Source organism: Panicum virgatum, chromosome 5K, assembly GCF_016808335.1.
Source record: "Panicum virgatum strain AP13 chromosome 5K, P.virgatum_v5, whole genome shotgun sequence".
NCBI lineage: Eukaryota > Viridiplantae > Streptophyta > Magnoliopsida > Poales > Poaceae > Panicum > Panicum virgatum.
In genome coordinates, this window is record NC_053140.1 from 57,861,431 (window position 1) to 57,876,635 (window position 15,205).

A 15,205-nucleotide genomic window follows, 5' to 3' on the forward strand; every position below is an offset into this window, starting at 1 on the left:
TTTCTTTTTTTAAAGAACAACAATATTGTTTTCTAAACTGGAGGATCACTGAACGGGAGGAACTACACTTTTTACTACTGATGAAGGGGCGCCACCAGCTGCCGGTGACATCAACGTTGCCAATGATATGTGCAATCAATTTAAGGCGCCAGTTTCGCAGTCCACATTACATGTAGCTCACTGAGTAAAATCTGTCAACGAGAGCACGTCAAATGACAGACCCAAGCTGTTTTGAACGAATTCCTGTGACTTGTACATTCCAGTTTATATGTTTGACCCAAGTACAGGCATGAAGTTCCTATAGCCAGCCAAAATGCCGACTTGCATCAGAATTCAGGTCTCCTGAAAGATAAATATGAACATTGTTACAGAACTGCAGATGCTCCTTGCAGTACTGAAGACGTCCTTCATGCAGTTAGTTGTTGAAATCTGAGAGGTGAATTGAGCCTTTGTGTGCATTATCCAAGCTGTTGTTCCTATCATATTTGCAGCCTAACTGATATTGCAGAGAGTGAACTGTCTGTCCAAATCAGGATGTTCCAGGCATTCTGCATGATTGCGACTCATCAAATATAATTTCCTGGCCCATATATATGATAAGATATCTAAGGAAGAGAACTTACTTTGGTTAATTCTATGCATCAACTGTCAACGGCAAGTGGACTGGTGGTGCAGGTGTTTGAGTCTGCTTACTTACGAGCAGCACAGATAAAGCCTTGACCACAATGCTCATATTTGGGCGAAACTCAGCTTCGTATTGCACACACAAAGCTGCTACAGCAGCGAGCTGCATTAGGAGAAAACAGTGATATGAGAAAATGCGGAAAGAGAAAATAGGCTATTAGCTGTTACAAGCTTATGCACACGGCACATGCTGAGAGGAGTAAGGGGGACCTTTGCGAGTCCTTTTGCTGGATATTCACCCATCAACCGAGGATCTACACACTGCTTCACTTTGTCTTCAGTTAATCTTGGTGTAGCCTGCAGAGCCAAATAAATGCATTCTTAGAAAACTAGTGTGAAAAATAATCTCCGCATTTAGGATGGGGTTGTGTCATGTTATCATCATATCATACTTTTTAAGAACCTACAAAGGGCTATTTCATTATCCAAGGTTTGAGGGCATCATTTTGCACTCTGATGATCTCGTATGCTTTTTCAAATAGCAATGAAGCACAAGCTATGCATCACAAAAACTCCTAATAACTATAGTTGTGCTGGAAACAGTTCTGGAGAGTATGAGAAATTCTAAGGTATTTAACACATAGAGTTCAAGCCCATCGTCGTCAGTTATTGTTTCCCAAAGAAATAACAGTTCCAGATTAGGGATTCACAGAACAGATGATTATCTACTTGATGAATACCCACAGCTTGAACCCTCTGGATTAAATTAAATTTTTAAAAGCCCCATTATACAGGCACAAACTATTGCTTCACAGGAACTTATTTGACCAAATAAGGTGCTAAGCTGCTAATTGCAATACACTACTAATTGAATAATTTGCATCTAATCACAAAGAAAATGAGAAGGTAGCAAGTGAGCATACCCAGGTTACCAGACTCTGCTGTCCTCTAGGCATTGTATGGTCCACTGGCTTTCTACCTGTCAAAAGCTCCAAGAGAACTACTCCAAAGCTATATACATCACTTTTCTGGGTTAGTTGACCAGTCATTGCATACCTGTAAAAGTTTTAGAATGTACTCAGCATCAGAGAATGTAATGCAAAACAAGTCAATTTGTAGATTGATCAGACAACAGAATCACATCAAGAGAGAATCTAAAAACTAACACCGATTATCAAAGTGATTACTGCTAGTGCTAGGTGGACGGTATTGGATTCTAGCTTGCTTGTAGCTACAGAAATAATTGATTTGTACAGAAATAGCACAAAAGTAAGTAATTAGCCATTACTAAAGCAGAAATTGTGTACTTTCTGCTAACCTGCTTGTATGAGTTCTATGTGAACTTTCCCTATGCAAATGAGGTAAAAAAAAATTTGTGTTTGCTTGTAAAAAGAATGTGAAACTGGGCAGCAGTTGTCAGCTTGCCACCCAACAACAGGCATGAGTCATGAATTAGTCCAGGTGTAAGGTCTATAGCATACTTCCGAGGAACTGGACAAGTTGCAAGATCATCTTCAAGCAGATGGTTTTTGTCGTGGGCTTTTTAGGGTACCCACAGCCGGGTGGCGGAACGCACCCGCCTCAGAGGGGGAGTACTCGGGAAGGTGCTAAGCGACTAGGCTGATCTAGCTTGGGGGCAAGAACGCAAGAAAACTCGGGTTTAGAGTGGTTCGGGCCGCCGGAGCGTAATACCCTACATCCACTGTGAGATGTATTGCTCTTAGTATGAATGAGTCTATCCTCTGCCCAACCGGGGGTCTTTTCTTCTCTAGCGAGCGTCTCCCTTTTATAGACCAAGGGGACGCAGGCGTTCAGACCCCGACAGGTGGGTCTAACGTGGATGTATAGTATACTGCGCAGAAAGCTTCAATGGAGCTACAGCGGTTGAGAATCTCTTCTCGGATACACTTCATCGCCCTGTAGACTCTCTGACCGAGGGGAGTCTTTATTTGTCCCATCGGCGGGGCGCCCGTTGGGGCAATGTAGCTTGCGGCGTAGACTGTCGAGGCTACCGTATAGGCGTCATAATGGGCGAAGCCGAGCCGTCGTGTTCAACTGGCATAGTAGACTGACATACGCGGCGTGGGCGGCGCCAGCGACTGCACTGTGCGCCTTGATAACACGCGACCAACAGTGCAACCTGGCAAAAGCCGCCTCGGGCTCTGCTGTGGCAGAGTGCACTTCCGCCTGTTGGCACTCCCTCACCACACTCACTCACTCTTGCAGGTGGAGAAGAAGAAGGGGAGAGGAAGAAGAAGCTCAGGAAGAGCACACACGGCAGTGGAGCTGCTTGAACCACTGAGCTGCAGCTACTCTCTCCTTTATACACAACCAAGTCAAGGTGAGTCATTTACAAGGTATGGCCTTACAGTGCTTTGCAGCTTCTAACACTACTTGCTACTGCTGCTGCTGCTACTACTTGCTACTGCTGCCATGCTGCTACTAGCAGCTGCAACTATGCTCACTAGTCTTTGCCGCCCAAAATCAAGTGGCAAGCCACGGCAGGTCAAAGAGGTAGAGCTACTACTACTATAAAGAAAGAGAGCAAGCTAGAGCATGGTGATTATCTAACAAATCTTCCCCTAATCGCATTGCTCTTGCTTGATTTCCTCAACTCCAATCTTGGTCCTCAACTCTGTGAGTCGAACGCGCCCAAGTGGCTTGGTGAGGATGTCACCGAGCTGTCGAGCAGTCTCGACATGCTCGAGCTTGATCTGTCCACCATCGACGCAGTCACGGATGTAGTGGAACTTGGTGTCGATGTGCTTGCTCCGGTCGTGGTGGACGGGGTTCTTGGCAAGGGCAATGGCGGACTGGTTGTCCACCATCAGGACGGGTGCCCGAGCGTCTTCTCCGGTGAGCTCTGCCAGCAGCCTCCCCAGCCAAACTCCCTGGCAACATGCCGTCGCCGCCGCAATGTACTCTGCCTCGCAAGTGCTTAGCGCGACGACCTTCTGCTTCGTCGATTGCCAGGAGATCGGGCACGCTCCAAGGAAGAAGAGCACGCCAGTCGTGCTCCGCCGTCCATCAACGTCGCCCGCCATGTCGCTGAAACCGATCAGCTCCAGCTCTCCCCTGCTCCTCCTTGGGTAGATGAGCCCGTAGCCGCGCGTCCCCGCCACATAGCGGAGCAGATGCTTGACCGCGGCGAGGTGATCCTCCCGCGGTTCCGCCATGAACCGGCTCACGTACCCCACGGCGAACCCAATGTCCGGCCGCGTGTGTGAGGTAGCGTAGCCCGCCGACGATGCTCCGGTAGCTCGTGGCGTCCACCAAGGGGGCAGTGCTGTCCTTTGACAGCTTGATCTTCTCCTCCATGGGCGTCTGGCACGCCCTGCACTCGCCCATCCCGCTCCGCTCCAGCAGCTTCTCGGCGTAGGAGCTCTGGCGGAGCGTGATGGCGTCCCTCCCCTGCTCCACCTCGATCCCGAGATAGTAGGTGAGCAGGCCGAGGTCAGACATGCGGAACATCGCCTTCATCTTCTTCTTGAACGCATCGATGTCACGCTGCTCTGTGCCGGTGACGATGAGGTCGTCGACGTACACGCCGACGATTACCAGTCCGCCCTTCGACCGGTGCGTGTAGAGGGCGTGCTCGGTGGCGCACTTGGTGTAGCCGAGCGTGGTGAGGCTGGCGTCGAGCTTGATGTTCCATGCGCGCGGCGCCTGACGCAGCCCGTACAAGGCCTTGCGCAGGCGGAACACCCTGTGCTCCTCGCCGGCGACGACAAATCCCGGCGGCTGCTGCACGTACACTTCCTCAGCGAGTTCCCCGTTGAGGAACGCCGATTTCACGTCCAGATGATGGACCTCCCAGCTCCTTGACGCCGCCAGCGCCAGTAGTAGGCGCACAGACTCCATGCGCGCCACCGGCGCAAAGACTTCTTCGAAGTCGATGCCCTCGCGCTGCACGAATCCTTTGGCCACGAGCCGCGCCTTGTGCCGCACCACCTCGCCGCGCTCGTTCTTCTTCACCTTGAACACCCACTTCAATCCGATCGGCCGGCATCCGATCGGCGGGTCCACAAGTTCCCACGTGTGGTTCTCTTCCACCGCCGCCATCTCCTCCAGCATCGCCACCCGCCAGCAAGCCTCCTGCTCTGCTGCGGCGAAGCTCGGTGGCTCCTCTGCGCTGCCCAGGTGCAGCTCGAGATCGTCCAGCACCCGGGCCGCCTGCCCTGGTGGACTGGAATCACCGACGAGATCATCCACCGCGCGGAACCGGAGCGGCTCGCCGGAGTACTCCGCATCGACGTTCGAGGAGGCGCTCGGAGGAGGCGTGACGTAGTGGATCGGCGATGCTGAGCCTGGTGATGGTGCCGTAGGTGTGGCCGGCGACCCCGCAGGCAAATACGGAGCCGGTTCCGCTTCCCCTGTTTCCGAAACAGGGGAGGCTGGAGCAGGGGAGCCGCCGCCTGGGCTCGTTGCCGCCGCACCTGAAGCAGGGGAGCCAACTCCTGGGCTCGCCGCTGCTTCCCCGTCGGCGTCCTCCCCGTCCTGGACCTCCACGTGCTCGATGATGAAGTCCCTCCAGGCTCCGCGCACTGCTTCCCCATCACCTTGCTCCTCCTCCCAACTCCAACACGCCGCCTCATCAAAAACCACGTCGCGGGACACCACCACGCGCCGTGCCTGCGGATCGTAGAGCCGGTACGCCTTGCTACCGCGCTCGTAACCCAGGAACACCATCGGGCTGCTCCGATCCTCCAACTTGGGGAGGTTTGGCTTCGTCTTCTTCACATGCCCGATGCAGCCGAATGTCCTGAGGAAGGACACGTCCGGCTTCCTCCCGTGCCATGCCTCGAACGGCGTCATGCCGTCCAAGCTCTTGGTGGGCGCGCGGTTCAGAATGAACACCGCCGTGCTCACCGCCTCGCCCCAGAACGCCGCCGGCATCCTCTTGGCCTTGAGCATGCTCCTCGCCATGCCGACGACCGTCTGGTTCCTCCTTTCCACGACGCCGTTCTGCTGCGGCGAGTACGGCGCCGTGAGATGGCGTTCCACGCCTTGTCCGGCGCAGTAGAGCCCGAACTCGATCGAAGTGAACTCGCCGCCGCGATCCGTCCGCAGCACGCGCAGCTTCTTCCCCGATTCTGTCTCCACCCGCGCCTGGAACTCCTTGATCGCCGCCGGCGCCTCATCCTTGCTTGACAGGAGGTGCAGCCACATGTAGCGGCTGCAGTCGTCCACCAGAAGCAGGAAGTAGCGCCGCCCGCCGTGCGTTGCTGGCGTGATTGGCCCGCAGAGGTCGCCGTGGACGAGCTCGAGGATGTCGCCGGCGCGGTAGCTCGCCTTCTTGGGGAAAGGCAGCCTCCTCTGCTTCCCAGCGAGGCAGCTGTCGCAGAGCTCGCCCGCGTGCTCGATCAGCGGCAGCCCTCTCACCATGCCTCGCCTCGCCATCCTGGCCAGAGCGTCAAAGCTCAGGTGGCCGTAGCGCGCGTGCCAGCGCCATGCGTCGTCGTCGCAGCGTGCCGCCAAGCACACCGGGCGCGCAATGCGCAGCGCCAGGGTGTAGAGGCGGTTCTTGCTCCGCGCGACCTTGGCGAGTAGCTTCCGCTCGCGATCTCTGATCCGGAGCACGCCTCCGTCAATCAGCACCTGGCAGCCTCGCTCGTCGAGCTGGCCAATGCTGATGATGTTGCTCCGGAGCTTGGGGATGAAGTACACGTTCGTGAGCGCCTTGTGCTCGCCGTCCTTGCACTGGAACACGACCGTGCCGCGCCCCTGAATGCCAACGCCGGAGTTGTCCCCGAACTTCACGGTGCCGACGACTTCGGTGTCGAGCTCGGAGAAGGCCGTGCGGTTGCCGGTCATGTGGTTGCTCGCGCCGGTGTCGAGGTACCACTGCTCCTCCGCCTCCTCTTCCGCCCGCCCGAGGTTGACCCGCGCGCGCGGTTCGTCGAGCTCGACGTGCCCGCCGCGGTCCTCTGCCTCGGTGTTGATGGCGCAGACCTGCGCCATGAGCAGCGCAGGCTCTTCCTCGTCATCCTGGGCGAGATGCGCCCTCTCCTGGCGCCTTGGCTCCTTGCAATTTCGGGCCCAGTGCCCGATTTTGCCGCAATTGTGGCACCGATCCTTGTCGGCGGCGCGATTGCCGCCGTCCTTGTCGGTCCCCTCAGCCTTCCGCCGCGGTTTGCCGCGCCGCCTGCCGCGCGCACCGCTTCCGCCACCTCCGCGCGAAACAGAGGAGCCCTCCCCCTGCTTCCTCTCGCGCAGGCGCGCCGCCCACTGCTCCTCCGTGAGCAGTAGCTGGCCGCCGGCGGTCGTGCGGGCGGTTGCCTCCGCGCGATCTTCAACCGCCTTGAGCCGCCCGGTCACCTCCTCGATTGTGAGCGTGCTCATGTCGAGCAGCGTCTCAATCGAGAGCGCAATCTGCGCGAATCGCGGCGGCACGACGCGGAGATACTTCGCCACCGCCTCCTCCTCGCCGATGGCGACGCCGACCTGCGCTAGCTGGCTCACCAGTGAGGTGAGCCGCAGCGCGAAGTCCTCGATGGCCTCTCCATCGCGGAACGCGATTGCCTCGTACTCCCGCCTGAGCTGCTGCGCCTTCGCCTTGCGCACGCGGTCGCCTCCCAGCCGCATCGTCTCCAAACTCTCCCAGGCCTCCTTTGCGGAGTCCTTGGCGCCGAGCGGGACGACGTACTCTGTTGGCACCGACTTGAGGATGGCCTCCATGGCCGACTGGTCGTCTTCTTCGTCGGTGGTGCCCGTTGTCACCGCCGCCCACAGGCGCCTTGCCTTGAGCATCACCTTCATCAGCACCACCCACTCGGCGTAGTTCGTGCGGGTGAGCATGGGATACTGCGCGTTGCCGGCTTCCCGCACCGTCTTCTTCACGACGTACGTCGTCTGCCGACCACGCCGCTCCGGGGAACGCCCGCGCCCACGCTCACGATCCAGGGAAGTCATGGCCACCAAGCTCGAACACTCAAGCTCTGAATACCACTTGTTGGCACTCCCTCACCACACTCACTCACTCTTGCAGGTGGAGAAGAAGAAGGGGAGAGGAAGAAGAAGCTCAGGAAGAGCACACACGGCAGTGGAGCTGCTTGAACCACTGAGCTGCAGCTACTCTCTCCTTTATACACAACCAAGTCAAGGTGAGTCATTTACAAGGTATGGCCTTACAGTGCTTTGCAGCTTCTAACACTACTTGCTACTGCTGCTGCTACTACTTGCTACTGCTGCCATGCTGCTACTAGCAGCTGCAACTATGCTCACTAGTCTTTGCCGCCCAAAATCAAGTGGCAAGCCACGGCAGGTCAAAGAGGTAGAGCTACTACTACTATAAAGAAAGAGAGCAAGCTAGAGCATGGTGATTATCTAACACCGCCTACCGCATTGAATGCGGTAGGTAGGCGAGTCTTCCAGTGGAAGCCACGCGGCCCCGCGCGCGTTCCCGCACCTGCGGACACGTGGCGGCTCCGGACCATCCCCAGGCGGGGTGGTTCCACCCCGCTGAGAGGTCCGGATAGTATATGGGGGTCCGGGACCCGGCGGGGATCCGGGGGCCCCAGCTGTTTTGGCTGAGGGCTACCTCCTCCGGGACACGTGGTGCCACCGGACCCTCCCCAATGTAACATCCCAGAGTTTTAAAATGCTAAGCAAGAAATATTAAATATGATATCATGCATAATCAACCAAGAAAATGGAATCGAATACATTTATGTGTGCATGCATGTGTATGTGTATAGTTGCATATGTCAGAAACCGTAAATAATTTTTAAACTAATGTAAGTATACATATGAAAACAAATAGGCGTCTCTCTAAAAACATGTAAATCAAAGTCTTGTTGAATCAAAGAGAGAAAATAAAAGTTTAAACATAAAATGACAGGTCCTTTGAACCGTAGTGTTCAAAGATTTAATTTATCTGTTAAATTTCAAACTAATCTGCTTTGAAAATAATTTCTAAAATATAGCTCAAATAAATTTTTGTCCAAAACCAAAGTTATAGGTTTTCAAAAGACGAACAACTTTCGTGTTCAAAGTTTTTCGAGTTGCTACACAAAAGTGGGAGAAAAATTTGAATTTCAAAGTATATTGGATATTTTCGAATGCACTCAAGTTTCAATTTTTATCTTTGAAACGAAGTCTCAAATGAAAAAGTGCCTAAAACGAAAGTTGTAGATCTCGAAATTTTAAGCAAGTTTGGTATTCAAAAGTTTTTCGTTTGACCTCGGGATAAAGGAGAAAAATTGAATTTACAAACGAGTTTTGAACTTCGCTTTATTTACGATTTTGCCCTCGCTCCATTTCCCTTCTCTGTTCCTGCAGTGATGCCGTTCGCCGTCGAATGCCGTCGCCTCGCCGTCGTCCACGCGCCGCGCCCCAGCCCTCTCCGCGCCTCTGGTGTTTCCCTGAAGCTTCGCGACATCGCCACGCGGCGCCATCCCGTGCGCGCACGCCGAGGACCGCCATCGAAGCGCCACGGCGACGCCGTATCGCTCCGGCCGACCGCGTCACGCCCTCCCTCCTCGCCTTGACTCGCCTGGACCATTTCCGCGAGCTCCGAGCCGTCCTCACCCTCCCCTCCTTCCTTCCTGAGCGCGAGCCCCACGCCCCGCGAGCCCCTGTTGCCGGGAACGGTCGCCGCCGCCGCCATCAGCGCCGCCGCCCCCTAGCTCACCGTGGAGCTCACCCCTCCACCCTTTCCCGCGCCAAACGGACCCCGTAGCAAGCTCCCTTGGCCTCTGCTGGTGCTCCCCGACCTGCTCGCCGCCGCCCAGGCCCGCCGGGAACGCCGCCGCCGCGGACCAGTCCACCGCCGGCCGCCCCTCTCCGCGGCGAGGCCACCACAGGCCACCATCTCGAGCCCCAAGCCCCTCCAAAGGTAGCTCTTGTGCCCCTCTCGCTTTTCCCCAGTGGGGCCCCCACCGCCGGAGCCTCTCCTCGCCGGAAAAAGCTGCGCCCTACCTCCTCTGTTCCTTCCCCGTCCAAGGACCCGCGCTGAGAAGAAACAGAAGTCCAGGGGGGCAAGCGCAAAAACGCCATGAACTCAAAACAGCGAACTTTGAAAATACCTAGAAAATCGTAGAAAAATCAGAAAAATACAAATCCAAATGTTTTGGAATCCTTGCAACAAGACCTACAACTTTTGTTACATCCAGTTTTGCATTTGACCAATAGTTTTATCTCTATATTAAATATTAGTTTTATATACCTTTGTATGTATCTCCTGTTGTAGTCCTGAACTAAGGCTAGTTTTTGGACAGTGTGCTATACCCTAGATGAGTAGCTTACTGTAAAAATTTGATGACATTTTGACAAATCTAGCTGTATGTTTCATTAGATCTTGGTTTATGCCTATGTTAAATATAATTAAATACACAGGGTTCTATTTTAGTTTCCATGAGCTGAAATTTTTACAGGAGCCTTAATTTAGTTTCTAGATGCTATGGAAAATTTTTGGGAATTTTTAGTAATGTATCACTAGTCCTTTTGTTTTATTCATGAATAAACTTTGTAAATCAAAAACCCTAGTTTCCTTCATTAGAAAAATCTCATATTTTTATTAGAGCTTGGTTTTCAAAACATGATCATGCCTGTACAATTTTAGGCACTAAAACTAAGTAGTTTACTTTGTAGATTTGTAGTTAGACAAATGCCTAGGAAAGGAATCTAAATTGCTATGCTTGCTGTATAGCTCAATAAATTATGAAAACTTTACCACAAGCTCATCTTAAGGAATCTAACCTACTGATACAATTTCAATACCAGAACTTGCATTCTTTACCCTAGAGATTTGTTTTTGCACACTAGTAGTAATAGATTCATGAGTTTTTATGATTTATTTGTTACATCAAATGACCTGAAAATTTTACTGTGCACTAGTGAACCAGTAAAGCATCTCTCATAACAATATCAGCACCATTCTATGTTTTTAGCTTTAGTTATAGTTTTCTCTTGTTTTCCATGTGTTAATATGATGAAAAACACTTTTTCTGCATTTTTTCTGAACTAATATAAAAGAAAAGCGACACACCCAGCTCTTTTATGAGTTAGTATAGATAAAATTCCTACTCTATAAATGACTGCCCAACAGGCTAAAAAAGACAGTAGTAGCACCTTCCAACTTGAGTTTAGTTGACCTCCATCTATATCAAGAAATAAATGCATTATATACATTTCATACATATGCATTGTCGTATTTCATTTTGGTACGATAGAAGAATCGCGTGAATGACGTGATATCGGAGCCGAGCCAGAAGACGGTGAATGGTGGACACGTTTAGAAGATGGACGGGTGGATCCCGATGTACAAGACTGAAGGAAGCTGCTCGTTGAGCAATTCTCCTCTAACTAACACTAACCTAGTGTTAATTCCAGGCAAGCCCCGGAGCATGTCCTATCTATTTTTAAATTTTTGCAACTTATTACCGTTTCTATCTACTTGCGCATTTAAGTTTACAGGAGTTGCTTGGAACCTTAGCTGCATGATCCAGGTACCTATGCTTGAACACTAGTATGTGTAGGTCGCTAGTTGGCTAGGCTAATGGTTCGGTAGAAGTCGAGTGATTTCCTGTCACTCGCGAGAACTATAGGAGTTGAATGTCTACTATATACTGCAACTATAAGGCTCACGGGCGGGGTTGTGATACTTGTGATACCCCGTCTGTTTAGTGAAAATGGATAAGGCCGCAGTGTGTGGTAGTGGTGGTTAAGTGTTTGAACGTACTAGACACATGCCGAGAATATGGTAATCGGTAAGCTTAAGTACCTAATTGGACCGGCAAGTGGACTTTACTTTCACCTTCTTTGAACGTCGTTTCTCATGCGCGCACATGCGGGTGCAGAGTCGTCGTACTCTGTAGTCGAGGACGGTGACCCTGATCCACAACCCGGAAAGAAAGGGGAAATGTTGCACGTGTGACTCTGCGAGTAACCACGTGACGTGTGTTTAGGTCTGCCTTGCAAGGTTAACAAATTCGATTCGAATCGTCCGCTTCTCACGGTTTGGGACTGCTTAACCCTTTTGCCACATAGAGTAAGAAGTGAAAGTTGAGAACGATGAATATGGTTGATTGGATGGTAAAAGATAATTGTTTTCACCATGGATGCTATTGGATAGATGCTCACCTAGAATGGTTATTTGAACTAGAACCTGAAAACTAAAACCTATAATTAAGGATCCACTCTTTACTGCTTTTCGGCAAAACAAACCCCTCCAGCCAAAAGCCTTGCATGTCTAGATAAAGAGCTAAGTATACCCTCAGTCGGGTAAGCTTTGCTGAGTATTAGAATACTCAGCCTTGCTTGTGGCTTTGTTTTTCAGGTGGTATATCTGAGGATGTGGTTGACGTCATGTACGGGCTTCATCACGACGTCTTGATTCGTCGGTAGAATATCTTTCATTTCTCCGCCGCACTTAAACTCTATTGTCTTTTTATGAATTCAAACTTGGTTTGTAATAATAATTTAATTTCATATTCTATGCTGTAAAATTTGTGGAATGTTGCATTCTCTGGACTGCTTTGTCGATCCTGTTCAAGTGGTTTAATCGGGATTTTACCCGACAGCACTGCCGGATTACTCCGTTTTAAGTGCGTGTTAACCCTAGTTACTGTTTCGGTAATGGTTAGCGCACTTAAGCCGGATTAATTTGGGCGGGGCTGCCACACCCAAGCGGGGAGCGAGTCCGGGGCTGTTTGCCGGGAGAGTAGGGCTCCGGACCACAGGGGTCCGGCTGCTCGGCCGTCAGAGCGTAGTTAAGGATAACTACGAGACTCTTGCCTAGACACAGCAAGAGGGGGTACCCCAGTCCTGGGGTACCGACAGTTTTCATGTAACTTTTTAGGGTAGAACTACAGTATGAAGAAAAGGAGTTGTTGAGGACTAACAACATGGTGCACAGGTTGGTCTATCCTTCTTAAAAAAGTGGCCTAATCGACTATGGCTAAAGGGGTTAAAATATTCATGTGATGTGTCAGAGAGTAAGAAGAGAAATACAAAGATTACAATTGATTGCTCATGTTTCCTTATGACTTAGAAATTAGCTTAACTATAGATACGAAAGTAATCTCAAATTAGAAAAACAAGCAACATTTTTTTTTTGGCATATACAGCTTCTATTTCAACAGAACGTAATATGTCCATGATTACAAAAACAATCTAGCTTGCTGATATATTGGAAAATCGATCAGATAACAGTACAATTGCAGAGCAGCAAAGCATGACAAAAGTATAAGTAGTGATCCATATATATTAGCATATTGTAAACAAATAGTTATATTGAATTGAACAAAGGATATTTACTCTGGTGCGTGATATCCAAAGGTTCCCAGCACACGAGTAGAATGCAACCGGGCAGCCATATCTGGAGCCTGATTTGAGAGATTGAAGTCTGCTATCTTTGCCTTGAAGTCCTCAAATAAGAGGATGTTACTTGATCTAATATCCCTATGGACAATCGAAGGCTGAACTTTCTCATGCAGATATTCAAGTCCTTTGGCAGCATCAACAGCAATTTTCACTCGTTGCATCCAATCAAGTGCTGGGCCAGGTTGAGCACCTTGAACTCCTTTTCTTCCTGTCATTAATGAAGAAAAAGAAAATGCAAACTATCTGTTGTTGATACAGCATTCAAATAACATGAATTATCTAACAAGCTATAGAGGATATGAATAATCTTACCATGTAAAACATCATGCAGAGAACCCATGGTGGCAAATTCAAAGGCTACAATGCGAAGATTACGCTCTGTACAGTAACCCAACATATCTACAAAGTTTTCATGCTTCAGCCTCGAAACCAACGAAACCTAGCATCAGAAAGCGTTACTGTATAATTAGGAGCCGACAGAATATTAGCACCAAGAATTAACTAAAGAGAAATCACCCTAACTAATAAGAAACAACAAAGCCAACCTGGGTCAAGAATTCATTGGTGGCTTCATTTTCAGTAGAATCAAGTTTTTTCACTGCCATTTTCATTCCATTATCAAGGACGGCATAGTACACTCTCCCATAAGAACCTTCACCTATCAAAGCCTTTGACCCAAAGTCATCAGTTTTTTCTATCAGTTCATCCAAGGATAGAACAGGAATATTGATAGGGGGAGCAGCATTTTGTGGGTCGACTTTTCCAGTAGCAGAATCTTTCAGCCCCTTTGTCATACCTGATGAGAAGGATAAAATAGCGTTAAAATCTATGTAGATGGTCCGTGGCTGAGAAGCAAAGTTTAGACAGAGCAGCAGATACATGGTCCACACGAGTTAGGAGTGTAAGGACAGTCAAGTACATTGAAATGAACATACCATCGACATTGTTGGTTGTGGCCTTGATATGCCTATTTTCACGCTTATCAGACTCATCAACTTGGCAATTGCAGCAAACCCAGTGACGCCACATCACTATGTTTTACTCTAATTTACACCTATTCTGCAAACCACAAATAATATTTGTCAGGAGAATTCTCACATGGCAGTGCAAGCATTCCAACGCCATGCAAGTTAACATGGACGAAACTGAGAGAAAGTTGTGTTCCAGTAGAGACATAGTTTAACCACTGTGGCAACTTCCAGATACAGGTACTCTTGACCTTAATACAAATTCGAAATTCACGCTACAAAGGTCACCCGATGCAGTAGCACTACTAGTGAGGATTCTCGTAACCATTTCAGATATTAAAAAAATTGGGCCGTAGAAATAACTTCAGATAAATAAATTCCCTAAAAATCACCTCCGATAAACCTCTACAGCCAGCACCTCACTACCAGAACCTTATCATCTACGACCTCATCACAACACACATCCCCGCTGACCCGCACGATGGCACGCCTCAACCGCAACCAAAATCCCGAGCACAGACGTAGCGACACCGAGATCCAATCCACGGCACCGGAACGGCTAAACGGACTAGCCATACTAAGCACGGTTCCCGCAAAAGCCTCGCCTAATCACACCCGGAAGCGCCGCCCCACAAACCCAGCTGCAATTACCGCCGAATCGGGCGGTTCCGCCGCCCCGATCGCCCGCATTCCGGCGGAGGGGCCGCACAAGCTCGGGGGAGGGAGGGGCTCGGGGAAGGGCCCGGAGCTGGGGGTACCTGCCTGTACCTCGAGGAAGGGGCCAGCCGGCGCTGCTGAGCTCGCCGTCGGCTTCGCCTCGAACGCGAGAGAGGTGGGAGGCGGAGGGCGGTGGCCGCATTTTATAGCGCGTTTTCCTTCTCTGTTTTTTTGGCCTCTGTCCTTTTTGAAGAAGTTTTCTTTAATTTTCTGCGCGTTTGCGCAGTGCACGTCGCGCTGTACTTTGTTGCGCGGTTTTTCGGGGACGCGCTGAAGATGCTGGTGGTGGGAACGGCCGGTATGGCGGTATAGGCGGCGAGCGAGCGAGTGGAACGCCCGCGTGGGCCCCACGAGCAGCTGGGGCCACCGCGTCAGTTGAACGGCTGCAGGTGGGACCCGGCGAGGGAGATTATGGATTTTTTTTTGGTTTTCTGTTGCTGGTTCTGAAGTGCCATTTTGTTTTTCAAAATTTCACCAGAAAACGGAACGGATGTTTTCAGCTGTCATAATCAGAGAAGATTTTGCCTGTCCTGTGTGGGTTTTCTTGTCTGTGGTTCGTATTGGACCTTGAT

At 50.7% G+C, this 15,205-nt stretch overlaps 1 protein-coding gene and 1 long non-coding RNA gene across 4 annotated transcripts; one reads left to right on the top strand and one right to left on the bottom strand.

The window, feature by feature from the left end:
• Positions 1-116: 116 nt before the first annotated feature.
• On the bottom strand, positions 117-14,853 carry LOC120710378 (PTI1-like tyrosine-protein kinase 1). Of its 3 annotated transcripts, none has more exons than XM_039996032.1 (9): positions 14,675-14,853; positions 13,884-14,007; positions 13,494-13,744; positions 13,261-13,387; positions 12,883-13,156; positions 1,548-1,680; positions 895-981; positions 624-787; positions 117-548 (listed from the first exon to the last, which is right to left on the bottom strand). In XM_039996032.1, the coding sequence occupies exons 2-8, from the start codon at positions 13,975-13,977 to the stop codon at positions 635-637; spliced, it is 1,119 nt and encodes a 372-aa protein (XP_039851966.1). In that variant the 5' UTR covers positions 13,978-14,007; positions 14,675-14,853; the 3' UTR covers positions 117-548; positions 624-634. The 3 variants fall into 3 exon arrangements, with proteins under 3 accessions (XP_039851966.1, XP_039851963.1, XP_039851967.1); XM_039996029.1 differs by having other exon boundaries at positions 140-548; positions 14,685-14,840; XM_039996033.1 differs by having other exon boundaries at positions 182-548; positions 14,679-14,821.
• LOC120710379 lies at positions 2,794-7,919 on the top strand. Its single transcript, XR_005689879.1, has 2 exons — positions 2,794-2,965; positions 7,613-7,919. It is a non-coding gene; the product is annotated as an uncharacterized LOC120710379 (long non-coding RNA).
• Positions 14,854-15,205: the final 352 nt, after the last annotated feature.

Bases quoted from the DNA above. Each gene is read 5' to 3' on its own strand.
- LOC120710378 (XM_039996032.1), bottom strand. From the start codon at position 13,977: ATGTGGCGTCACTGGGTTTGCTGCAATTGCCAAGTTGATGAGTCTGAT. The intron at 1,681-12,882 runs GTAAATATCCTT...AAACTTTTACAG, and splicing joins TTTGGATATCACGCACCAGA to GTATGCAATGACTGGTCAAC. The intron at 788-894 runs GTCCCCCTTACT...CTCCTAATGCAG, and splicing joins CAGCAAAAGGACTCGCAAAG to CTCGCTGCTGTAGCAGCTTT.